Source organism: Monodelphis domestica, chromosome 1, assembly GCF_027887165.1.
Source record: "Monodelphis domestica isolate mMonDom1 chromosome 1, mMonDom1.pri, whole genome shotgun sequence".
NCBI lineage: Eukaryota > Metazoa > Chordata > Mammalia > Didelphimorphia > Didelphidae > Monodelphis > Monodelphis domestica.
In genome coordinates this window covers 754,356,607-754,382,679 of record NC_077227.1, presented here as the reverse complement: position 1 = coordinate 754,382,679, position 26,073 = coordinate 754,356,607, and the positions used below count along the sequence as shown (strand labels likewise).

The window sequence follows — 26,073 nt, the reverse complement described above, 5'->3', positions numbered from 1 at the left end:
GACACGTGTGAAAGAATATGTGTGTATGAGAGAGACAAAGAGAGGAGAGGGGAGAGAGAGACAGAGAGAGAGAGAGAGACGGAGAGGAGAGAGAGAGGGAGAGACGGAGAGGAGAGGGAGAGAGATGGAGAGGGAGAGAGACACAGAGAATCTAAATGTATGAAAGAATATGTGTGTATGAGAGCGAGACAAAAAGAGGACAGGAGAGGGGGGAGATAGAGGAAGGGGGGGGAGAGACACAGAGAAAGAGAAGGGGGGGGCGGACAAGTAATGTATCACAAACGAAACATTTAGAAAAATGTGGATGTTCTGAGTTCTGATCCGGGTCTGCCCTTCCCAGAATCCTCATGTGGAGAGGGAACGTGAATATTAGAGCTAGAAGGGATGCACCCACTTGACCCCAGTGTGTCTCGCCAAACTTGCTGCCCTCATCCACCTTACCTGCTTCTTACTTTCCTCAATCCCAGGAGCACCTCCTGCCAGCATTCTCTTCCCCTCAACACTCCTCCCTTTAGCGCCCTTCTCTCCTCCACGACCCACCCCCAAATCCCATCCTTTGGTATATCCGGGTGTCAGCAAGAAGGCAGGTGATTAGAGTAACTCACTGTGTCCCCCAAAGCTTCCAGGGGCACTTCCTGGTCCCCACGGCAGGCCCGTTACCCCCAGATGGCTCTCCAATGATGAGATGCAAACTCTGGTAGAGTCCAAGCTCGGGCGGTCCAACCCAGATGGCAGCTCTTCTTCTCCCTCTCCAGTTGCTCTTTTTTCCTCCTCATTCTTCTATCCCTGAGCCCGCTGGTGTCAAGTCCCAGATTCCTGGTCAGAGGGCCGCCTTGGGAGGTGGTGGGTTCAAGAAGAGGCTGGCTTGGGCCCTTCTTGGCTTCCTTATAGAGAACTCTTGTTAGGTGCTGGCTGACCCAGATAGGTTCTGTGGTTCCGTTTGCTTAGATCTTGGGCATATGGCTTTATGGCCCCGTTCTAGGTTTTGTTACCTCTCTCTGCGTGACCTTGGACAAGTCCCGTCACCTCCCTGAGCCTCCTTCTATTCCCCTGTAAAGTAAGGAAGTGATTTGGCTCCAGAAGGAGTTGGTGAGACTAAGGGCCTCGGAGGACCCCGGCTCTCCCCTGAGCTTTGACATAACGGGCTGGGCGTGGTCTGTGCTTCTTCTTCCAGATGAAGGGCTGCATCAAGGTGCTGAAGGAACAGCCTCCAGACAGCGTGGAAGGCCTCCTAAATGCCCTCAGGTGGGCCTGGGCTGGGCGCAGCTCCTTACAGAAGGTGGAGCTCCTCAGGGCTTCCCATTCTCACGGGCAGTTCTGAATCCCTCCAGGGTCCTCTGCAGCTGAGATCAAGGAGGGAGGGGAGGGGAGGCTGCTCTTGGGTCACGCTACTTATTCTGAAGTGGGGGGGGGGGGGCGCCAAAGCCGGTGGTGTTCAAGCAGTCCACACTTGGGGCCCCTTCCCACAGTGACTTTGCGGGGCTGACGAGGGGCTCCGTTAGCGAAGGCCCTTCTCTTACGGACTGAGCTCTTTAGTCTCTGCCAAAAGCGGAGCCGTCATCCTTGCCTATTGGGCTGTCAGCCGTCCAGGGGGAGAGGCGCCTCCTTTTCCCAGTCAGGCTCCCGACACCAAGCACAGGGAGCTCCTAGAATGCAGCAGGTGCTTCATCGGAGCTTGTGTCATAGTCATTAGCCTCTCGGACCCTTGGACTACATTTCCCACAATTCCTTTCCCTTTCATATGTGGCGTCCTTACGTCTTTTGTGTTTAGTTGGGGTTACAGGCTAGAGAAAAGGAATTGTGGGAAACGTAGTCCAAAGATCCGAGAGGCTAATGAATACATGTGGAGTGACTAGTCTCGAGGTCCTGTTTCACGGAGCTCTCTGCACCCCAGACTTTCATTATTCACGTGAGGGCCTCACTATTGACAGAGGAGTAAACTGAGGCACAGAGAAGCCAAGCGGCGTCCCCAAGTTCCAGGGCCGATAGTCACCCCTACACAAACCCCAAAGGGAGGGGGGGCTGCTATCACGTCCTTGGGCTGAAGCGATCCCCGGAAATGAGGCAGCAAAGCCCAATGCAGAGAGCCTTAGGGTCGGGGTTCTGAGTTCTAGTCCCACAGGTTGGCTGGATTACAAGGGAATTCTGATGAGTTTCCCTTGGGTGGAGCTCCCCAGTCTTGAACAGCAAGAACCCGGCTGAGTTCTCTTCTGCTTTTGTCCCCCCAGAGGGGCTGGGTTGGGGTCAGAACAATGGGAGCCCCGAGAAGCTTTCTTGGGTCCCAAAGGAGAACTGCCGGCCAAGGACCCAGGTGCAAAGCCTTCTCCAGAGGCCAGCTCCGTGAGTGACCCTGGGGAAGTCACTGGCCCCCACGGGCCTCAGTTTCCCCATCTGGCCGGGCCTCACCATGTCCCACTTGCTCCCCCTCCAGGTTCACCACCAAGCACCTGAACGACGAGTCCACCTCCAAACAGATCCGCGCCATGCTGCAGTAGAGGCGAGGCGGCTCCCGCTGGGGGGGCCCATCTCCGAAGATGTACATGTTTACATAATTTAATACAGATTTATGTTCAGAGCCGTGTATTTACAGAAGCATTTCCTTCCTGTCACCCAGAGGGCCGGCAATCTGGCCCCAGCCGCCCCGCCCCCTCCTGCACTGCCCCCTCCCCCCCCCCCTTGAGAGGCCTCGGATGCTCTCCGGCCAGGGAAACTCCCGGCACCCAGAGCATTTGTGAACGGAAATAAAAGGCAGCAGCTGTGCAGAGCCGGTGCCCAGTTCTCTAGTGGGCGCCCTCGGGGTGGCCAGCACCCCTCGCTCCCTCCCTCCCTCTCCAAGCAGCCTCCCCTCCCGGAGAGGCCCCTCCCCCTTCTCCCGCCCCTCCCTCTTTTCTTTTTCCCCCTCCCCCCCTCCAAAGCCTCAGCTGTGGCTCTGGGCTTCCACATCCATCTTGCTGGCGAAGTTCACATTCAGGGCAGCTCCTCGTTCTGGGGCGCGGGGAGGGCGGGGAGAGGGGAGCCGCTTCTGGCCCTGCCAGTCTTCCCCGAGCCTCGACCCTGGCAGAACTTCCCTGGAGGACGGAGGGTCCCTGGCGGCCCCGTGAGCATCATCCGGGAACAGAACCTGAGCAGCGCAGCCTCCCCCTCCGCTCATCCCAGACTGGAAGCTGGGCCCGAAGAGGGGGAAGGGACTGGGCCAAGGTCACTCTGGTGTTCTGGCTTGGGAGGGCGCCCTTCATTGGGGCGATTCTCTGGGCTTTGGCCTCCGCCATGGCGGTCTCTCAAGAAAGGACACTGTTGGTGAATCGTCTTGTCTTCCTCTTGCAGCCATTCCCCAAGTGCTGGGGGACAGGGGGGCTGGGGGAGGGGTCAGGCCAGGCAAGCCTCATTTCTCTTGCATAGACAGCCTTCTCCCCGTGCCCCGCCCCCATGCACCCTCAGGCTCAGCAGGGTCTTCCACTGCCCTCAGCCAGCCAGAGGCTGAGGCCTTGGATTCTTCCTCTCCATCTAACTGCCAACTAGGTGGCCCAGTAGATAGAGCTCAGAGCCTGGGATCAGAGGGCCCCAAGTTCAAATCCTGCTTCAGATACTTGCAAGCTCTTGCCCAAGAGGGCAAGTCACTTACCCCAAGCTCTGGGTTTTCTCATTTGTAAAATAGGAATGTTGATGATGCCTGTCTTTGAGAGGATAGTTGTGAGGTCCAAAGGGGAGAACCCGGGGAAAGGCCTTGACAAATCATAAAGCAAGAGCTCTAGAAATACTGGCTCTTGTCATTGGTTTCCTCGCCTCTCCAATGGAGGGGTTGGCACTGGATGGACGTTTTCCATTTCTAAACCTTGAGTCCCCCGATGCTGCTGGAATTCCATCCAGATCCACCATTCGTGGCTTTGTGCGACTTTGCCCAAGACGGTCTGGGCCTGGCGTCAGGAAGAACTGGGTCTGAATCTTGCCTCCCACCCTTGACGGCTGTGAGCCTGGGCACGTCTGTAATCCGAGGGGGTGGATCGAGCTAAGTCTAAGGCCCCATCCAGCTCTGGATCGGGGACCCTCTCATTTGACATCCAGGCTCTAAATCTGCATGAGCTAAGCGGATCTGGGACCCACCCGGAAGCTTCCCGATGAACTGGCGACCACAGAGAGCACAACAGTGCAGCTGGGCTCTGGAGGCTTTCCTTCTGCCCAAGCCCTCCTCTGGACTCAAGCCGGGGACCTACCTTTGCATTGAGCCTTTGAGCTCCTCTCTCTCGATCCTGAGCCCTGTCCCAACCTACCCATCCCATCCCTTTTGTTGCTAACGAATTCTTGCCCAACCTCACCTCTCCGATTCTGGACTAGGAAGTTTGGGGGGTTTACCCGAAGGGGAAGACTTCAAATTAGCCCCATTAAATCTCACTTTAATTGCTTTGGCCATCACTTATCCTGCCAAGCTCTCTGGGGATCCCGATTCCTTTACCCAGGACATTTGAAAATGAGATGGCACCACCCAAGGAATGTGCCATCCACACCTCTTCCCTCCATTACATAGACCCATTTTATACATGAGGAAAATGGATGCCCATTGGTGGTGTCTCACCCAAAGTCACAGATTGTAAGGAGACACACTGGGATCAGAGGTTATCACCCCACCCCCATTTTACAGATGAAGAAACTGAGGTCCAAAGTGGTTAAGGTCCTCAGACTCCACATCCAATAGTTTTCCTACTACCATCTGTGCCTTCACCCGAGTCAGTGATGATAAATTGACCTGAAGCAGTCAAATATCTTTGCCAAACTCAGGAGCCAGACAGCAAGGGGGAACTGAGTCCTCCAATGCTGTCCAGGTGAGCAAATAACCCCCAGGCTAGTCAGAAGCGGAAGAGGGAAATTCGCCCCTCTCCATCCTTATCCCAAACAGTCACAACCTCCTGAATTCCGGAGAATGAGTGGACTGCGATCTCTGGACCCGCAGAGACACAGAAAACCAAACATCTGGGATCACGGCAGGCGGTGAACACCGGGGTGGGGAGAGCAGAGCCAACAGGGCTTCGACTCTCTCTGGGGAGCTGCTTGAGCCTGGGAGGCCTCAGATTCGCCCATGGTTGTAGGTGCGGCATCCCGGAGGACTCTCCTACACCAACCACTGGAGGAGGGCTGGAAGGGACCGCAGAAAGCACGTCAGTGTTGCTACCTTTTCCAGGAGGGGAAACGGAGTCCTGGAGAAAGGAGGGGACTTGCCCAAGACCGTACAGGCGGTGGAACAGATTGGGATTCAGAAGCAAATACTCCGGCTCTCGGATCCGCCACCCCAGTGGCCTGGCCCACCAGAGAGCCTCGGATTAGGAACCTGGATCTCAAGGTCTTGGAGCAGAACCTTTTACAGCTCCATCAATCCTCCAGCCTACAGATGGCTCCTGCCTGCACCCTCCCCTGCCAGTTTGTCCATGACCTCAAGGCGATGGGCATCCGGAGCTCAGAGACTCGTACAGAAGAATTGGGGGCTGGGGGCTGAGTAGAAACTAGTTCACCATCCCCCCCCACCCCTGCCTGAGGAAAAGCCAAAAAGGTGAAGCGAGGACCACTGCCCCCACCCCCTTCTGGGCTTCCTCTTTAAAATGGCTTGCATGAGACGCTGGGAATCTTCCATAGATCTGATGAGGTGAGGAGGAAGAGCCCGCAGCCCCCCGCCCCCACCACAAGGCTCTTTGCCAGCCTGTGTAGACAGAGAGCTTTGAGAGCTGGCCACCGTGAGCCTTTGTTCTTTGCAGAAACTATTGTCCTTCCTGGCCCGCCTTTTCTCCTTTTGTACAGAAGTTTTGAGTGTAAAATGAAAATAAAATTTGGTACATTTCCTGAGAGGGGGCTAGTTCCTTGCTTGGGAGGTTAGCATGTTGGGAATCGAGAGCTGGGGAGGTCCCTGAATGCCCCCATTTTACAGCAGAGGGAACTGAGGACCCTGGAAGTGAAAAGTGCTCCGATCAAATGGCCCTTCCTGAGTGTTTGCTCTACACAAAGTATTTTACTAACCTTGAGGGATACAAAAGCAAAACTAAAGAAATCCCCTACCCTCCTGGAGCCTGGTAGCCAGGGAGGGACACTTTGGTCCGGAAAGTTATGGGACAGTAAATGGGGCCATTTGAGAGTATGTTGACCCAACCCGCCCAGGGACAATGGTGGCATGGTTTGTGGTTCCATTCGTAGAAGGATGGAGGGTACCAAAGAGATTCTAGCAAGACATTTGGAAAGAGGAGCCCCAGGAGCACCTGCCAGAACCAAGATCCCAACTTGGGTCCCAAGAGTCTAACTCCAGCGCCTTTCCCACCTATGTCACTGACCATTGTGGAGCAACGCTTAAGGGAAAATTTGTTCTTCCAAGGGTCTGGCACTCACTCTAGGAAGCAATATAGACAGGCTACAGTGTAGGAAATAGCTAGAGTTCAATTCACAAGAAAAAGATCTGGGGCCCCAGGTGGACCTTAAGCTCAAAAGGAGTCAGCTCTGTGATACTGCAGTCAGAAACACAAGTTTGATCTAAGGCTGTACACAGAGAAAACCAGCTTCAGGAGATGAGGAGGCAACAGGGAGTGCCAGGTTCTGCCCCTGTCAGACCCCACTGGGAGCTCTATCTGTCCCATTCTTGGCACTACATTTTTGGAACATTTCTGAGAAGGCACAGAATATCCAGGAGAGGGCACCCAGGATCAACTTTATTAGGAAATAGGTGGATTGGCTGCAAAAATTGGGGTTGGGTTAGTCTACAAATAGAAGACTGGAAGGGAGCATGATGGTTGCCTTCAAGTGTTGGAAGAATTGTCAAGAAAGGGGGCAGTGCAGCTGGGTGGCACAATGGATAGAGAGCTGGTCCTGGGTTCAAATCTAGCCTCCGAAAGCCCTATCTGTGTGATCTTGGACAAGTCACTTAACCTTAGATGCTTATCCCTTACTAGTCTTCTGCCATGGAACTTTCTCCACTGAGAGTATATAAAGATAGGAGTTAAGGGTTTAAGAACATAAAAGAAGACAAAGGGAGTCCTAAGAGTGACAGAGAACTAAGCGTGACCCCTCCTGCTAAGGTGGCCCCTTCCTCTCACTCTCCACATCTTCCTCTGCCTGCCAAGCCCAGGCTTTCTTCCAGCTGTTCCCAAACTCACTTGCTTCCCCTTTGAGCTTCTTTTTTTTAATTTTATTTTTTTAAAACCTTCACTTTTTGTCTTAGAATTAGTACTGTGTATTGGTTCCAAGGCAGAAGAGTGGTCAGGGTTAGGCAATGGGGGTGAAGTGACTTGCCCAGGGTCACACAGCTGGGAAGTGTCTGAGGTCAAATTTGAACCCAGGACCTTCCCCCCCCCCCCGCCCAGTCTGGGCTTTCCTTGAGATTGGCAGGTTCTGCTGGAGCCAGCATGAGCTCTGAAATGGATGCTGTCAGATCTATAATTCCTTGATTGTCTAGAAAGCATTAAGAATCCAGAGGAAAGTGGAAATCGTGGCATTTGATGTGGAGGGGGAAGGGTGAGCTAGTGACCGAACCCTTCCCATCACTCCCCTGGCTGGGGGCAATTTCTGTCAATGCAGATCAACAGTTTGGGGGGCACCGAGTCAGCAAGGCTTCGTGGAGTGTCTGCTATGTGCCAAGCACTGAGCGATTCTGTTCTTCAGTCACAAAGTCTCCGAGACCGCCATCTGCATTAGAGGAGGGCCTGGGTCTTCCTCGCCCTCTTTCCATCAGGGTGAGGCCACCTCTGTGGTGGGGGGTCTCAGCCTGGTATAAAGTTAACACAAAGTGGCTTTGACAAAGCTCCCCGCTAGGGAGGCGCTGATCCAGGGCTTCTGATCTTCACTTCAGAGAGGAGGAAGCGAGTCTCTGAGAAGCAGCTAAGTTGCTTAGCATCATCGCTTTATCCGATGGGCCTTCAGTAATGGCCACGTACATGCCTTTGTGGTTGTCGGCTTGTCTTTCAGTTGCGCACAGCTCTTTGGGTCCCCATGTGAGGATTTCTTGCCAAAAGCATTGGAGTGCTTTGCCTTCTTCGGCTCATTTTATAGATGAGGAAACTGAGGCAACTAGAATCAAGAGACTTGCCTGTAAGTGTCTGAGGCCAAATTTTAACTCAGGAAGAAGAGGCTTCCTGACTCCAGGCTGGTACTCTATCCTCTGGGCCACAGAGCTGTCAAGGACCAGTTCATTGTCTTGAGGAATCCCCCTCCTAGTAGGAAAGAGAGGACGATTGCAGGGAACTGTGTGCCACTTGATGAAGATGTCAAAAATGGTGGTGGATGAAGAGAGGGGAATGGAGGAGGTGAGGATGCTGGTGATGGAGTTGACTTGGACGACCACAGGGGGAAGATGATGATCAAAGATTGGATGTATCAAAGAATGAATGCTGGAAGGGACTCTAAAGGTCTTCCAACTGGACCCTGATGTATGACATTTGTTTCCAGCACTTAGCATGGCTTGAGGCATAGAGTGATGCCTTAATGCTTGTTGACTGAATTATGTGTTCCTCAGGGGCCTGGATCCCATCCCTCTTCCATTTGCTCACTCTTTGAAAACCTAAAGGGCGCTCTCCAATTAATTCTCCTTTTCTCCACATTAAAGAGCTCAATCAGTTTCTTCAAACTCTCTTCTGGTGGCATAAGCTCTAGATCTATCATCAGTCTTGACAAAAGGAATTAAGATTTTGGGGGGGTATGTTATTTCCTTTTTGTTTTTTAACATGGGAATCCCAACACTTAGCAAAGTTCTTGGCACATAGCAGGGCTTAATGAATATTTGATTGGTTGATTGTGGAGCATTTGAGCTAGAAGGGACCTTGGGGATCATCTAAACCAAGAACTTCCATTTAGAAAATGAGTCATCAGAAGAGGAATAAGGGGAGTGGTTTTTCTATAGGATCCCACAGAAGAATCAGCAGCCCAGCCAAGACTAGAAACAAATCTCTTTTGTTAGGAGATTTTTCTCAATTTCCTCTTATTCATTTTGATCGTTTGGGGCTCGGAGCCATTTCTCCTGGACGTTTGGCTGTCTGAAGCCTGTTTTCTGTTAATATTCATCTCATCTGGCTAAAATTGAACTCTTGGAAGGATCGTACAAAGAGAAGATTTTTGATATTCCTGATCTAAAAAGCCAAAAGGGAATTTGAGCTCCCCAAATGTAATGTGCTGTATTTGAGGAAGGAAACCCTGGCTTCAGTCTTTGGTTATCTTATGAAATCTCTCCCCTTCAATTAGCCCATCGTTAAGTTTTGGGCTCTTTTAATGTATGTACTGTGAATTTTAAAAGTCTCCATCTTGGTCTAGCACCGAAAAATTGTGCACACCCACACTACACGGGCATGCGCTAGTCAATGACAAATCAGAAATAACTAACTGCCCACCTGGGCTGTCCTAAGTCAAGCTAGAGCCAACCGTTGGATTTGTGAGACACAGGAAGTGAGCGAATTCCAGAGGCTGTTCCCTACCTCACTTCCTGTGTCTCACAAATCCAACGGTTGGCTCTAGCTTGGCTTAGGACAGCCCAGGTGGGCAGTTAGTTATTTCTGATTTGTCATTGACTAGCGCATGCCCGTGTAGTGTGGGTGTGCACAATTTTTCGGTGCTAGACCAAGATGGAGACTTTTAAAATTCACAGTACCTTGTAACATTATAGCATGCTATTATTGTTCAGTTGTTTCAATAGTGTCCAACTTTATGATCTGGTTTGGATTTTTCTTGGCAGGGATACTGATGTGGTTTGCCATTTTCTTCTCCAGCTCATTTTTCAGGTGAGGAAACTGAGGCAAATAGGGTTAAATGACTTGCCCAGGGTCCCAAAGTTATGAAGTATCTGAAACCAGATTCGAACCCATAAAGATGAGTCTTCCTGACTCTAAGCCTGGAGCTCTACCTCACATGCCACCCAGTAGCTCCAACACCATAGTAGAGATTCAGGGTTTAAATATGCAACTTTTGCTTGTAACTTTAGTTTGTTTCTTAGATTCGCTCAACTCCCTGCTGCCATTGAAGAAAGCAGGAGATCATGAATCTCTTTGACAAGGAAGGCTGTGTGATCTAGGAGTAGCCACGTGGTACAGTAGATAGAAAGCTGGACTTGGAGTCAAGAAGGCTCCTCTTCCTGAATTCAAGTCCAATCTCTGATACAAGCTCTAGGACCCTGGGCAAGTCACTTAACTCTGGTGGCCTCAGTTTTCTCATCTGTAAAATGAGCCAGAGAAGGAAATGGCCACCCATCCTGGGATGTCTGCCAAGAAGACCCCAAATGAGGTCACTAGAGCTGGACAGGACAGGAACAAATGGAAAGCACCAAGTGTGACCTTTAGGACTCCATAAAGATTGTTCACTGTTTAAAGAAGCCTCTCTGTCGCAGTGGGGTGTTTCCTCTAGAAAAGGCTTTGTCCAAACCCCAGACTTGGTAGCAAGGACTTTTCTGAGCTCTGACCAGGGGCCTCATCATCATCAGACTGAGGCTTCAGCCTCTAGCGTCTCTCAGGATAGCCACTTGGTGGCACTTGCCTGCCACATTGACTTCCACGGGAGCCTTTTCCCCATAATGCTTCCCATCCAGTGCGTGTTTTCTCTCATCCACTTCTGTTGTGGAGTCCATGAGGGAAAACCCAAATAATAGCCAGCATTTGCAGAGGCCTTTGAGATTCACGCTGGCTCATCTGATCCCCATTTTTATTATCCCCATTTTAAAGAGGAGGAAACTGAGGTTGATCGAGGTTCAGTGGCTCAGAGAAAAAAGCCAAAATGGAACTCTGATTCTCCTGACTTCAAGTCAATCTCCAGAGCTTTGGGGAGGAAGGATTCATGCTCTCTTGTCTAATCTAAGATTCGATACACACGAACATGTTTATGACACACATGTCTTGGTTTCCCACATGCATGCGTGTCCGTGTGCACATGTTACACATAGCCAATTGCAAGTGTAGCCCTAAACTCCCTTCTTCAATAAAACACTTCTAAGTGGAACCCTGAACTTGTAGACCTTCATTTGGATAGTGATGCACTTCGTTCCAGTGAAAAGGATTAACTAGCTGCCAAAGACTGTTTGCCTGCCCGCTCTGAGCTCACACGGGACTGCCTGGTCGTGCACCGTCTCTTCACAGGCACAATCAAATATTTCTCATTGATTTCCCTGAAATGTACAAATCCGAGCATGCCCATTGGTCTTGGCTAGGGGATTTCCTCTCATGGACTTTGTCCCATCTTCCACCTTTGGGTGTTCCTCTGGAAATGATCCATCCCCCACAGGGAAAAAGGCCAGGGTGCTCCAACGTCCGTGAGGTCACAGTATGCCAACATTGGCTTCTTTATGGTCAGAGAAAGCATCCTAATAAACAGCACCCTGCGGCCTCTGGGAAAGTTCTTCAGTCTTCAGTGGAGCTTCTGACCAGAACGTGAAACCAAGAGAGCTAAAAATGATGGTGTTAGTTCACGTAGGGGCCACTCTCGAACACAGGGCACACCCCCATGAGATCCCTTTGAAGGGTGGAAAAATAAAATGATGCACTAAAAAGTAATGAGCCAATGAAAAATGCTGATTTCCTAAAAAAGGACTTCATTTGGATTGGGAGGGGCAATTTCTATTTTTTTCCATTCACACACTTGAGCCTTGGGAGGACCTGTGACCTCCTCAGTGCTGCTATCCCCCTCGCCACTGGGATTCTTTTCCATATTCTTGAAAAAAGAAATGACTTCTGGATGCCTTTCATTTTTGAGCATCACAAGAGACTCCCCCCACCCTGCCATAGCACCTTCCCACGAAATAAAGAAAAGCCAAGTGACAGTATTTGCACCATTTCACACCCCCATCCCCCACCTCTCCACTAAGAGGGGGAGTGGGTTTCACAATCTGCTTTCTAGAACCCACAAGAGTTGCTGCGATGGCCCGGAGCTGGGCTGTCTGGTAGTCTTGTTTTCACTCATTTTAGGACAGTCTCGCCATTGAGCACAGTGCCTGGGGACTGACTGCCCTTCTGACTCACTGGCCTGGGTATCCTCCTCTGGGTTCTGTTCTAATCACTCGGTTCATGTCAGCTTCCTCATTTCTCCAAGTGTCTCCTCACCATCCTTCCGTAGAGGGTGATACCATCCCGTTGCACTTCCGCAGTCCACAGTATCGTAGATTAAGAACTTGAAGGACCTTTAAAGACCTCGAATTCCAATCTTTGATGCTTTTCCTATTGGGAAATTGAAGCCAAGAGTTAGATCATCGGCCCAGAAGCACACAACTAGAAAGAGAAGGAGGCGGCATTTGAACTCAGGAACTCAGTTTAAAGTTCTCCTCTCCGGGTTAAACATGGCCAATTGTGTGCCCTGTACAGTGGGCACTTTTTAAACAAATGCTGACGGGCATTCAGTTGGTTGATGTGGGATGGCATCTGCCAAACATCCACACGATTTCCGTGCTGGTCATCCAGATCAGTCCTTCATGTCCACTTCTGAAGCCCATTTCTCCACTGCCTTTACACTGGAAACCTCCAGGGACTTTGGGGAGCAAAGCATCCTGGGAAACTCAAAGGGCTACAGAAAGGGGAGCAGTCATGCTAATGATGGTGATGATGAGCGATTGTTAGTCATCATTGTCTTCCTTAAAAAGTCTGACCTGGATCCCTGCTTTCATTGCTTGGTGGCCTCCAGTAATTTCAGGACTTGGCAGGGTGCAGACTTCAATGTGTTCAAGTAAACTGAGCCTCAGAAGGCAAGCTACAATTAGAAGCACTAATTGTGATGGTGTTTGTGACTAGGAAGCAGCCAGGTGGTGCATTGTTGTACTTCGGGTGACTAAGACTCAAGTTAAATCCTTCCTTGGATGTTAACTGGCTGTGTGACCGGAGGCAAATCACTTCGCTGCTGTCTGCCTCAGTTTCCCCATCTGTAAAAAGGTTGTAGTCAGGATCAAATGATAAATTTGTTAATCACTCTGCAAGCCTCAAATTAACATTTGGTATTATTATTATGCGCATCGTTTTTTAAAACCCTCACCTTCGGTCATAGAAGCAATGTGAAGTATCAGTTCCAAGGCAGGAGAGAAGTAAGGGCTAGGCAATGGGGGTGGGGTGACTTGCCCAGGGTCACACAGCCAGGAAGTGTCTGCGGTGAGATTTGAACCCAGGACCTCCGGTCTGGAGGCTTGACTCAATGCACGGAGCACCCAGCTGCCCCTATTGTGCTCCTCCTGAACAGAGATCACAAGAATGCGCCGTCCTTTCTCGTGGCCTCTGGACCCACGAAGCTATTCATGCCACCCGACCCTTTCCTGGCCTCTGCAGGGACAACCAAGAGGCAGCCCCGCTGGGCGCAGCTCCCTTCTGGCTCTGGCCGAGCTCTGGAGCCGCCGCCACAGGACGGGAGGATCTCTGACGGGCTGACGGCCTGTGAGGAAGCCGTCTGGGGAGAGGGGCGAGAGGGCGGGGCGGCCCAGGGGCTCTCCGCCTCCTCCACCTTCGGGCCCCATCGGCCTCGGTGAAGCCTCCCTCGGGCCCTCCTCTCGGTCCGCCAGCCTTGAGAAGCTCCGCCCAGTGTCAGCTCACGCCGGGATGGAGGCCGAGGACAGGCCACGGAGGAAGGAGCCCGATCCCGGATCGGCCTTCGGAAGCCTCGGTCTGGAGCTCCGGGGCTGCGGGCCCAGGCTAGAAGCCGGGCCGCTCTGGCCTCTACCGCTTCCGACCGCCTGTGCTTCGGGGCTGCCCGCAGTCCTGGGCTTGGCCTCCTCCCAGCCTGACTCCCCGACGGTTCCGAGGTGCCCGTCCGCCGTGCGGCCCCTTCTTCCGCCCGACGCTCCCTGCTCTGCCCCTCGGGACTCTGGGGCTCTGCCGGCCATTGCCAGCAGCCACCCTCCCTCCCTCCCCGCGCAGCCTCGTGCCGGCCGGATCGTCTCCTGGCCGCGCGGAAGCGCCTCACTTTCCAGTGATCCTCTCTGTTCCCATGGGGGGGGGGGGGCAGACCTCCCTCCACGGTAGCGCTATTCGCTTCGGCGGAAACGAGGTTAAGGGGGGAGGGGAGGGGAGAGGAGGGGAGGGGAGGGGGGGCGCCTCCTCTGCCCGCCCCAGACGGGGCACCTAAACAGACGTCGCCTTCCATCGGCACCACAAGGTTTCCCAAAGGCAGGGCCCACCTCGGGCTTGAGCTCTGGGGAAGAGCCATAATTTCTGTACCGGAGACCCGGACCTCCCCCTCCAGGAAGCCCCAGACGCTGCCTGCTGTTGGGTGGCCCGAATGCAGCTCACGCAAACCAGGTGTGGCCCCATAAGCGACAGAACGGGGGGGGGGGGGGGGGGGACACAGAGACAGCAAGGGGGGAGAGACAGAGACATAGAGACAGGCAGAGACAGATGGACAGAGACAGAGGCAGGGGGAGCACCCAAAGTGGGGGGGGGGGGGTGCTCAGCATGGAGAAGGATTCACAGAGCAGCCCTTCTCCCTGTTGGAATGAACTGGAGGCTCCACTGAGATAGAGACCTGGAGGGAACCCTTCCATTAACTCCTCTTCTCGTCCTGTTTGACCTGTCTCCGGAGGCCTGACTGTCCTCCGGCCTCAGATGACGTTTTATCCAGAGCTCTCTGGACCCCTTGGTACACCCCGTTTCACATTAGAATCACCCGCGCATGGACACGGCCACCCCTTTCTATCTACCATCAAAGTAAACTAGGGAGGAGCAGCGTGAAACAGAGAAAATAGTGCTGACTCTAGTCACAAGCTCTGGGTTCAAATCCCACTTCTGATGCTTCTCACTTGTGTTTCTGTGAAGAAGTCACTTCACCTCCTTGGGCCTCAGTTTCCTCATCTGTAAAACAAGGGGGCTGGCCTCTCTAAGCCAGTGAATGGCCATCTGTCCTCCTCCTGGGGTGTTGGTGTCTGAGAGCTGGGCCTGAGGTCACACCTTGGACTCAGGAGCTCCCCCCCTCCCCGTTCCATCAGCTCCCAGGGCGAGCTGCGCTTTCTCTTCCTTCCGAAACGCCTTTTCCTGGGCTTTTTTTCTCCCTTGTCCTCCTAGACTGCACTGCAGGGTGGCAGGCGGGTCTCCTCTCCTCCTCCCCCACCTCCCAAGAGGTCCTGGCGAGCTGCGAAGGCCCTGAGCCTCGGCTCCCTCCTTTTCCCTTCTGGACATAGAGGGGAGGCGCCGGTTCTTGAGCGTTTCCCCGCGTGGGAAATTGAGGTTCCTGAGTTTGGGCCGTCCCGGGGCCCCTGGGCAGTCTCTCCCTGAAGAAGGGGGTCCCCAAGAGAGAATCGCCCTGACCATAAGGACTGAGGACAGCTCCTGGGCGGGGGGGGGGGGGGGGGGGGGGGGGGGGGGGGGGGGGGGCGCGGTGCCTGGGGTGAGCAGGTGCCCTGCTTCAGTGGATCTTCCAAGAAGACTTTCCCTGCAGAGTCGCCTCTCCTGGCCCCTCCCTCGGGACCAGTCAAAGGTCTCTGCAGTCTCTGCCTGTTCAGGCCCTGGGCATGATGGGAAAAATCAGGGTGCTCCAGCCGGCTCCCTGGAGAGTCCGCGGGACGTGGAGCCATTCCCGGGAAGCCCTGAAAGCCGCAGCCGAGCTTTTTCCGGCAGGGACCCTCCGGGCTAGGAGCCGAGGGCCAGGAGCGTCGTCGGGTCCATCGGCCTCGGAGCCCTTGGGGGAGCCTGGGTCGCCGCCATTTGCCTGTGTGTGGCCGGTGCTTCTTCAGCTTTCAGGCCAGCTCCTCGAGGGCATGACCACCAGCCGCCATCCTGGGCGCCCTCCCTGCCCAGGACAGCCCACTGGACATCCCCCTGGATTGAACTCCCCAAACGCCTGGCCTCGCAGGATCCCAGGCTGGGCGCTGAGAGAGGCCATAGAGGCTCTCTATAGAGAAGGGAGAAGAGACCCTGCAGGGAGTGGCGCCCATTTGTCCGGAGTCACCCAGCCAGCGAGCACCCCAGGCGAGGTCCAGGCAAAGAGCTCCGTCCTCTGGCCAGTCCATAAAGTCCCTGTTCCGCAGTGAGTGCCCAGAGTCAAAGCCACCAGAGCGCCCTCGAGGAGCTTCCCTCCTGCCCATCCACAGTCAGGGAACGGCAGAAGAATCCGCTGTGGGCCTTCAGGGAGGGAAAACTCCACTCAGGAGGCCGTGCTTGGACTCAGCTTGAGGGAGGATGTGGAGCAGAGATGAAGAGGGAATGCATTCCAGAACCGGATAAGCAACTGGAGGTGGGAGAATCCGAGTTGAACATTGCGTTTAATCCAAGAAATATGAGTATGAAGAAGACAAAAATAGAAAACAATCCTTGTTCTCTTTCAGAACTTAGTCTACCCAGCCATGAGTAGCTCGACATAGCCACAAAGGGCAAGGAGGGCTCAGAGGGATGAAAAGTCTTTGGCTCATCCATCCCAGCCACCTCAGGGGGGCCTTGGGGGACTCTGAGTGCCCTCACTCTAAGCTGAGGAAAATGACAGGCGCACCAAGGTGACCCAGCTAAATCCTCTCCGAGGTGGGATTTGAACTTGGGTTTTCCCAACTCCATTCTAGCTCCCTATCCACTAGACCACACAGCCCCCTTCAGTCTAGATATCCACGGGATGGGGAGGGGACAAGAGGAAGGCTATTCAAAGAAGGTTTTCTAGAAGAAAGTATTGAAGATGAACCTTAAAGAAAAAGAGGTTTCATCAGGCAGGCCTGGAGGTGGTTAAAGGTGAGAATGAGGTGTATTTGGGTTGGGGAGGGAAGGTCACATTTTGAGGGGCCTTGAATGCCAAGCTAGGGTATTTGTCTTTTCTCCTTCAGGTCACCAGGAGATCACAAATGTTTGTGGACAGAAGGAAGATTTGTTTCAACGAGGAAGACTTTAGTTCACTTTAGGAAAAATTCCCAAAACAAAATGGGGCTCCATTTGGAAGGTAGTGAGTTCCCTGTCTCTGATGGTCTTCAAGCAGAAGCTGGATGAGGAGGTTTCAGAGGAGATTCTTAGGCAGGGAGGACCAGAATGTCAGACATTCATTGAAGCCATGAGATTCAATCTGCCTGATGCTGAACTTCCTGGCCTCTGGGCTCCCATTCTGGGTAGAAGGTTCTGGAGAAGGCAGTGAAGGTCCGGGGGAAACTCGAACCTTGGCTCAAGAGCAGGTCTTTGAGAACATATGTCAGAAGATGGTTTTCTGTGCCCCTAATGAGCCCTGCCCTGGCCCCAGACCAGGAGAGATTGTGCCCTCAGCGTGTGGGTCCGAGTTTGTAGGAATTGTGAGGATTCCTTTTCACGTCCTGTATTAAATTAAATCCCTGGCGGGGCTCTAGAGTAGAAAAGCCCTGAATCCATTCCGTGTAGCAGGGAGAAGGACTGCGTATTCCTGGGTCTGGGGTCTGGCTCAGAGATCCCATCCAGCCTATTGCTTTTTGCATTTTCCTGTCCTGTGGGATCCCAAGGAATGCCTTCCTTTTCTCTGGGCTCATCAAGGATCTCCTATGAAGTGACGAGCCCCGGCCTGTCCACCTGTGGGGATGGTACGGCTGGAGGCTTTGATGGGCCACCTCTCAATCAGGGCGTCCCCAGTTAGTGACGTCTCGGGCTGTGGAGGGGAAGGGCTCAATGAGGAGCTCCTAAAGCTATTCGTTAAGCTGCCCGGCCCAGTGACCATTCAGAGGGCCGTAAACCCCTGAACCACTTCATGGGCTATGATGCTGGCCTAACCAGCAAGTGGATAGAGAGTCAACCAACTGGTATTCTTACCCCCAATTGGTCTTGTGATAGAGCTTTAATCATCACAGAATGATTACTTGAAAGGTTTACAGAGCTCAGTTTACCGCACGCATCTATTCCTAGCATCTCTCCATGATTCATCCCCTCCTCCCAGAAGTCCTCTCTGCTTTACTTCACTTTCTCCTTTCTTGATTTCATTTCAGAAGATTCCACATGGCTTCTATTGATGTCCCGAGAAGGCCAGCAGAAGCAGTCTTGGGAGTCGCAACAATGGATACAAGGAAATTATGGAGCAGAGTTTAGACAACTTGTCAAGGGATGTGGAACCGATTGGCGGAGAGACAGACAGACAGAGATAGAAATGGAGAAAGAGGAGAGGGAGGGAGGGAGAAAGAGAGAGAGAGAGAGAGAGAGAGAGAGAAAGAGAAACAGAGACAGAAAGAGAGACACACAGAGAGAGACAGAGAGACAGAGAGAGAGAGAGAGACAGAGAGAGAGGCAGAGAGAGAGAGTGAGAGAGAGAGGGAGGGAGAGAGAGAGGGAGAGAGAGGGGGGGGAGAGAGAGACAGAGAGGGAGAGAGACACAGAGAGAGAGAGACAGACAGAGAGAGAGAGAGAGGGAGAGAGAGACAGACAGACAGACAGAGAGAGAGAGGGGGAGGGAGAGGGAGAGAGAAGGAGGGAGAGAGAGGGAGAGAGACAGAGAGAGGGGGGGAGAGAGAGGGAGAGAGAGAGTGGGAAAGAGACAGAGAGAGAGAGAGACAGAGAGGGAGAGAGACACAGAGAGAGACAGAGAGAGAGAGGGGGAGGGAGAGGGAGAGAGAGGGAGGGAGAGAGAGGGAGAGAGACAGAGAGGGGGGGGAGAGAGAGGGAGAGAGAGAGTGGGAAAGAGACAGAGAGAGACAGAGAGACAGAGAGGGAGAGAGACACGGAGAGAGACAGAGAGAGAGAGAGAGAGAGGGAGGGAGACAGAGAGAGAGACAGAGAGAGGGGGAGGAGGGAGGGAGGAAGGGAAGGAGGGAGGGGGGGAGGGAGAGAGAGAGAATGAAAAATAATTTAAGAATCACTTACTATGTGCTAAGTGCTAGGGATAAAATTCATAAGTGACAACAATGCTTGCCATTAAGGAGCTTCCATTCTAATAGGGAGAGACAACAGGCATGGGGAGTGGTGGCCAAGGAGAATTGATATGTCCTCAAAGTTACAGGAATGGTGAGTGGAGCCATAGAGATGTAGTTGCTTCTCAAGGAGCACTAGCAGTACCGATTAGATCATGGTTCCCCCCCCCCCCCCGGAACACTGGGCAAAGGGGGAAAGGGAAGCATGGAAGCACACATTCATCAGTGAGGAGCTGCCAAGGAAATGGCTTGAGAGTAAAGAATCAAAGAATGTCAGAGTGGAAAGGAACTCCAAAGTCATCAAGCCCAATCCATACTTGGCCAGTAGCCTCCTTCACAATTTCTACCAGAAAATATTTCAAGTGATACAGAATCCATCACTTCCCAAAATAGAGCATAAATCCAATTCTGCCAACCACTCTACCAGTTGGTCTGTCCTAGTTCTGGCCTCTGGAGTCAAGCAGAAGATGTCTCACTCCTCTGGCACAAGGCAACTCTGTGAATGTTTGCAGGCAAGACATCCCGAAAGGACATCCTGAAAGGTACATGGGATGTTTGACTGTCAGTGATATTTGAAAGGTCACAGAAAATAGGGACACAAGTTGAGACAAGGGCAAATACTGTCTCGATTTAGAGAGAGACAAACAGAGACACAGAGAGGCTGACAGAGACAGAGACAGAAAGACAGAGAGAACAGAGTCATCAAATTACAGACTAGTGCACTTGGCTTTGATTCCTAGGAAATTGTAAACCCAGATGACCAAAAAAATATTTGACAGATATCTAGAAAAGGAAGCAATGATTACAAAGAATCCATCTGGCTTCATCAAGACTGGGTCATGCCAGACTAACCTCATTTCCTTTTTGGACAGAGGATTACTCTAGTAGCTGGGGGGGATCTCTCTAGACAGTTGACCTAGATTTTAGCAAAGCTTTCATTAAGATCTCTTATAGCATCCTTCTGGAAGAGAAAGAGGGATGTGGATTGTATATGTAGATATGATATATCATAACATTATTATATATATACATATGTAATATATATACATTATATGTATAATATATCTCATCAAATCATAGCATAATAAAGGTATAACATCAATCATATATTATATCATATTTTATCATATATTCCAGCTGTGCTCTGAGTAGATGAGACAACAATAGCCCTCAAAGTGAGCCTGGGTTCCCATTTGCTTTTTGACTGTTGGCTCCCAGGGAGTTGCCACCCAGTCCTTAGATCTATTGTCTGGGAGCTGCCTATGCCTGCCCCTTATTACTGTTTGGGAATTTGCCTTTTTCGGGGTGGGGTCCAAGTCTAAGACTTTCTATTTAACCCCACTAAATTTCGCTTTGACTTCTTTATTCCTACAGAAGGATTTGCTGGCTGAAATGATTTCTTGGCTCAAATATGGCAGCTGAGAGCAACGTTGGCCTAAGATATAGTCAAAGGCCAAATGCTAACAAACAAGAATCCTGGAGGAATAAAAGTAACTCTGCCTCACAAAAAAGAGCTTAGGCAGCAGTAACACGTTTACAGACCAGCCGGCAAGAGGCTCTCTTAAGCCTGAATATTTCCAAAGCATTTAAGGATACTGGAAGGATAAAAGGAGATGAAAAATAGCAAAGATCTGCTGAAACTGTTGCACAAAACCTTTTCTGTCATAGTCAGTGGAATGGCCACATTTAGATTGAAACAGACCTGGTCCCAACATGGAAATGATGGTAAAGAAAGCAATCTAGATCCAGCCAAGTATAGGTTAGCCCAAAAGTTTAGAACAGTTTTGAGGCATTTAAGCTTAAAATGGCACTAAGACTTTTGGGACAACCTGAACCTACAGGATTGGCCTAGGCTGGAGGTGACAAGGTCTGTAAAGCAGGGAGCAGACAATTTTCAGATATCCAAAGGAGAAAAGGAGCCAAACACTTGTGAAGTGGGAAGGAGAGACTCAGTCATTGTACAAAACACCGATTGAGGAAAAAATCAATACCAGCAAGGCTCACCAATTGTTATATATATTTCTTTTTCAGAATAATTTCCAGGTGGAGGCTGCTGGGTGGCTCAGTGGATTGGGAGCCAGGCCTAGAGATGGGAGGTCCTGGGTTCCAATCTGGTCTCAGACACTTCCCAGCTGTGTGACCCTGGGCAAGTCACTTGAGCCCCATTGCCTAGCCCTCATCACTCTTCTGCCTTAGAACCAATAAACAGTATTGACTCCAAGATGGAAGGGAAGGGTTTAAAAAATTAAAAGAATAATTTCCATGTGCTTTGAAGGCATCTGACTAGGCTTTAAGAAGAAAGGAAAGCTCCCACTTGAACTTAGCACAGCATCTGGAACATAGTGGGGGAACATAGTAAGTGCTCAATAAATGTTTATGGATGGCCAACAGACCTTCTACCTCCTTTGGGTAAAATCTGAAGAACCAAAGAAATCTTGAAACTGTCTGGAGGGTGTGATGGTCTTGGAGGGTTTTGGAGTGGGGGAAGGGAGAGAAGAAGGAGAGAGAGGGAGAGCTTCTCTCCATCTCCTATTCGCCTGATTATCTTCTGCCATTGTCTTTACTTTCACTTGTACCTTAATCAGTGACCCTTTTCCTTGCCTAGGTGATGGCCAAGTGATCCCATTCCACCCTATCTTTTCCAACAGATTGCCCTTCTACCACCCCCAGTTTTTCACTGACCTTCAGTCTCTCTCTTTCTACTGGCTAATGTCCTGAGTCATAAATATGCCAAATATTCCACTTCCTTGCAACATTCTCATTTAATTCATCCACCCCCATTAGCTCTAGTCCTTTACTGCTTCTTTGTTTCCTTTTTTTTATTAAACCTTCACTGTTATCTTAAAATTTATACTAAGTACCAATTAAAGCAGGAGAGCAATAAGGGCTCAGAAATTAGAGTTAAATGACTTGATCAGAGTCATATAGCTAGAAGGTGTCTGAGGTCAATTTGAACCTAGGTCTTCTGCACTCTCCACTGAACCACCTGGATGCCCCTCACTTTCTTTTGAATTTCTTGAGCAGATCATCTACAATGTATCTCCACTGCTTTCTCACTCTTTTCTTAACTCTCCACAATCTGACTTCTTACCTTATCATTCAATTGGAATCTCTCGATCTCTGTCTCTTTATTTCATCTGTCTCTGTCTCTCCTTTCTCTCTCCTCTGTCTCCATCTCTCCTTCTCTGTCTCCATCTCTCCTTCTCTGTCTCCATCTCTCCTTCTCTGTCTCCATCTCTCCTTCTCTGTCTCCATCTCTCCTTCTCTGTCTCCATCTCTCCTTCTCTGTCTCCATCTCTCCTCCTCTGTCTCCATCTCTCCTCTCCTCCTCTGTCTCCATCTCTCCTCTCCTTCTCTGTCTCCATCTCTCCTTCTCTGTCTCCATCTCTCCTTCTCTGTCTCCATCTCTCCTTCTCTATCTCCATCTCTCCTTCTCTGTCTCCATCTCTCCTTCTCTGTCTCCATCTCTCCTCCTCTGTCTCCATCTCTCCTCTCCTTCTCTGTCTCCATCTCTCCTCTCCTTCTCTGTCTCCATCTCTCCTCTCCTTCTCTGTCTCCATCTCTCCTCTCCTTCTCTGTCTCCATCTCTCCTTCTCTGTCTCCATCTCTCCTTCTCTGTCTCCATCTCTCCTTCTCTATCTCCATCTCTCCTTCTCTGTCTCCATCTCTCCTTCTCTGTCTCCATCTCTCCTTCTCTGTCTCCATCTCTCCTCTCCTTCTCTGTCTCCATCTCTCCTCTCCTTCTCTGTCTCCATCTCTCCTCTCCTTCTCTGTCTCCATCTCTCCTTCTCTGTCTCCATCTCTCCTTCTCTGTCTCCATCTCTCCTTCTCTGTCTCCATCTCTCCTTCTCTGTCTCCATCTCTCCTTCTCTGTCTCCATCTCTCCTTCTCTGTCTCCATCTCTCCTCCTCTGTCTCCATCTCTCCTCTCCTCCTCTGTCTCCATCTCTCCTCTCCTTCTCTGTCTCCATCTCTCCTTCTCTGTCTCCATCTCTCCTTCTCTGTCTCCATCTCTCCTTCTCTATCTCCATCTCTCCTTCTCTGTCTCCATCTCTCCTTCTCTGTCTCCATCTCTCCTCCTCTGTCTCCATCTCTCCTCTCCTTCTCTGTCTCCATCTCTCCTCTCCTTCTCTGTCTCCATCTCTCCTCTCCTTCTCTGTCTCCATCTCTCCTCTCCTTCTCTGTCTCCATCTCTCCTTCTCTGTCTCCATCTCTCCTTCTCTGTCTCCATCTCTCCTTCTCTATCTCCATCTCTCCTTCTCTGTCTCCATCTCTCCTTCTCTGTCTCCATCTCTCCTCCTCTGTCTCCATCTCTCCTCTCCTTCTCTGTCTCCATCTCTCCTCTCCTTCTCTGTCTCCATCTCTCCTCTCCTTCTCTGTCTCCATCTCTCCTTCTCTGTCTCCATCTCTCCTTCTCTGTCTCCATCTCTCCTTCTCTATCTCCATCTCTCCTTCTCTGTCTCCATCTCTCCTTCTCTGTCTCCATCTCTCCTCCTCTGTCTCCATCTCTCCTCTCCTTCTCTGTCTCCATCTCTCCTCTCCTTCTCTGTCTCCATCTCTCCTCTCCTTCTCTGTCTCCATCTCTCCTTCTCTATCTCCATCTCTCCTTCTCTGTCTCCATCTCTCCTTCTCTGTCTCTGTCTTCTTGAAATCGCTTCTTTCCTTGAGTCTCTCACTGCTTTTCGGTTGGTCTCTTTTCAGTCTGTGCTTCTTGCTTGGTTTCTGGCTCCTGCCTATATTTGCTCAAATAGACAAGTTTGTATACTGATGAAAGGGTATCTCTAAACCTGCAAGTAGCTACCTTGCCCGCTACTCTGACTGGGGGAGAAGACCCAGCCCGCCCACTTCCTCTTGATAGAGGAGCAGAGAGATCTCTTCCACAAATCTGGCCTGGTCTGGCCTGGATTCCCTCAGACTGACTCACTCTGGAGAGTTCACCCATCCTTGAAAGGCTCCAGAGGGTGTGACCAGCCTTTTCTTGGCCAATGGCCAGACTTGCTTTCAAATTCAGTTAAGAAGATCATTCTTACTTGCCAAGGGATCCCTGGGTGTGAGCCTATTTTTACAGCTACTTTAACACCTTGTTATCAGCCTCTTCCTTTCTGTGAAGAAATCCTGGGTTTGGGGCCAAGCAGTGGAGTTGGTCAGACACCAGCAGCTCCCTTCTCCAAGGATCCAGGTGATCTTCAGGTGTTTGGGGAGGGGGACACAAGTAGCCGGCACTGGAGCTGAACCGGAATTTGCTGAGGGAGAGTGAGGAGAGAGAGTGTTTCAGCCTGGGAGACAGTAAGAGCAAAGAGGCATGGATGGAGCTAGGAAACAGAATGTCTTCAGGGTATTGTACCATGGAGTGGGCTGCACCAAATGCGGAGGAAGCCAGGAAAGAGAAGAGGGTCACCCACTAGGTGAGGAGGCTTCCAATGCCAGGCAGAGGAGATTCTATGTGATCCCTGAAGTAAGGAGCAGTACACTCCAGTATAATGACATAATGGGGTCTGCCCATTAGGGAAATCATTTTGATGGTTATGTGGAAGAAGAATTAGGCAGAGGGGGGAAGACTTCTAGCAGGGAGATTGCATAAGAGATGATCACAACCTTTCAGAGAAGAGATGAAGGACTAGATGAATGTAGTGGGAGAAGGGAACCCTTATGAGAGATGCTGCAGGGCTAGGGAAAAGAAGATGTAACAGTGGGTTTGGCTATGTGAACATTACCTAGATCTGTGTTGATGAACCTGTGGCACATGTGCCAGAGGGACTCAGAGCCTTTTGTAAAGTGCAAGCACCATCTCTCCAGCACAGAGTTTACCAGACTTCATTACTTGAAAGCCAGAAGGATATGGGGTGGGGCTGCTCCCCTCCCCTTTCCACACAGTTTGTAGTTTGGGCACTTTGTCTCTGAAAGGTTTGCCATCACTGACCTAGATGAATATCCTTCAAAGGAGCTAGTAGCTATTGTTATTCACTTTCTTCCACTTCTTCCTCCTTCTTTCCTTCTTTCTTTCCTTCCTTCTTTCCTGGCATGTAGTCTATCCTGGTCAGGAGTCCATCCTAGGAGTGATCTTCCCATCAGAGGCAGGCTGGGGTCCTATATAGGCTTTCAGGTTCTTCCTCCTCATTTCACATGCTAGATATGCAGAGCTCAAGGGTGAGATGTGTGAGCATCAGTGAGTAGTCTAACTTTCAAACTCTGTTTGATGGGTGGCCTTGTGTTGGAGTGGAAAGAGCATTGGAATTGGAGGCTCAGATCCTGAGTTCAAATTCTGGCTTTCCTATTGATTAGTTGTAGGGTCCTGGGCCTGATTCCTGCTTTTTAAAGTAAGAAGTAGAGGGCAGCAGTAAAAATAAGATGGTTTGGAAGGGCCCTGAGTGGTTTAAATCTTATGATATCCCAATCGTGCCTTTTGCAACTGTGTGTAAATTCTCCAGGAGTGAATACAAATCATGTATTGACCTAAGGAACTCGGGGCTAAAGCAAACACAGAGAAAGGTCCCTGGGATCAGTAACTATCATTTCAGAAAATAAAAACAGTCCCCTTCCCCAGGGCAAGGATGCCATCTTGGCTTTCTCCAAATACTCAGAAGCTGTCATTCGTTGTCTCTCTTGGCCTCAGTCTCCTTGCCTGTACAAAGAAAGGAACTAAATGATCTCTAAGCACCCAAACATGGAGGGATAAAATTGAGTGGAAGTGGTATGGATGCATTGCTGATCTATGAGACAAATGATGTAGGCTGGTGTCCTAGATCTCCCAGGGATTCACTGGGGCTTCAGTATCCCTCTTAGTAAAATGAATGGTTGAACTAGATGTTCATAGTCTATGGTTCTGGATTTTAAAGCATGCCGGGTGCTCTGGCATTCTCTGTTCTGTGTCCAAAAGCCATACACACATGCACGCATGCACACACACACACACACACAACTTAAATAGCTTGTATTCTAGGGCCCTCCAAGCTGGGTCATTCTCTAGTCTATGATCAAAAGCCTCCCAGCTCTGACATTCTCTGCATGTTCTAAGGTTCCTCATAATTCTGACATTCTCTGTTCTATGTTCTAAAGCACTCTCAGCTGTGGTCTTCTCTGTTCTCTCTTCCAAGGTCCTTCCCAGATTCAACAATCCCTTGCTTTTTCCAAGTCACTTCCCCTAGAAGTCCCTCTCTTCTGCCATGAAGAGATCAGCCTAGACCTGTGATGGCAAACCCTTAAATGAACAAGTGCTGTGCCCTACTCTGCCCCCCAAGCTCCAGATCGTGTGCTGTGGCTGCCCCTCCTCTCCTTACCCCAGACAGGGGAGGGAGAAAGAGAGGAGAGTGGCCTGAGTGTTCTGCTCAGTGGAGG

The 26,073-nt window shown here is 50.9% G+C and overlaps 1 protein-coding gene across 2 annotated transcripts in view; it reads left to right on the top strand.

Moving 5' to 3' along the window:
• The window catches only part of CYRIA (CYFIP related Rac1 interactor A), a 58,936-nt gene extending 56,361 nt beyond the window's left edge, over positions 1-2,575 (top strand). For both annotated transcript variants that reach the window (XM_007477800.3, XM_001362068.4), the window contains 2 exons: positions 1,175-1,245; positions 2,432-2,575. In XM_007477800.3, the coding sequence (XP_007477862.1) occupies positions 1,175-1,245; positions 2,432-2,495 (135 nt within the window). In that variant the 3' untranslated portion in view covers positions 2,496-2,575. The remainder of the gene's footprint in view (positions 1-1,174; positions 1,246-2,431) is intronic.
• The last annotated feature ends 23,498 nt before the right edge of the window (positions 2,576-26,073 follow it).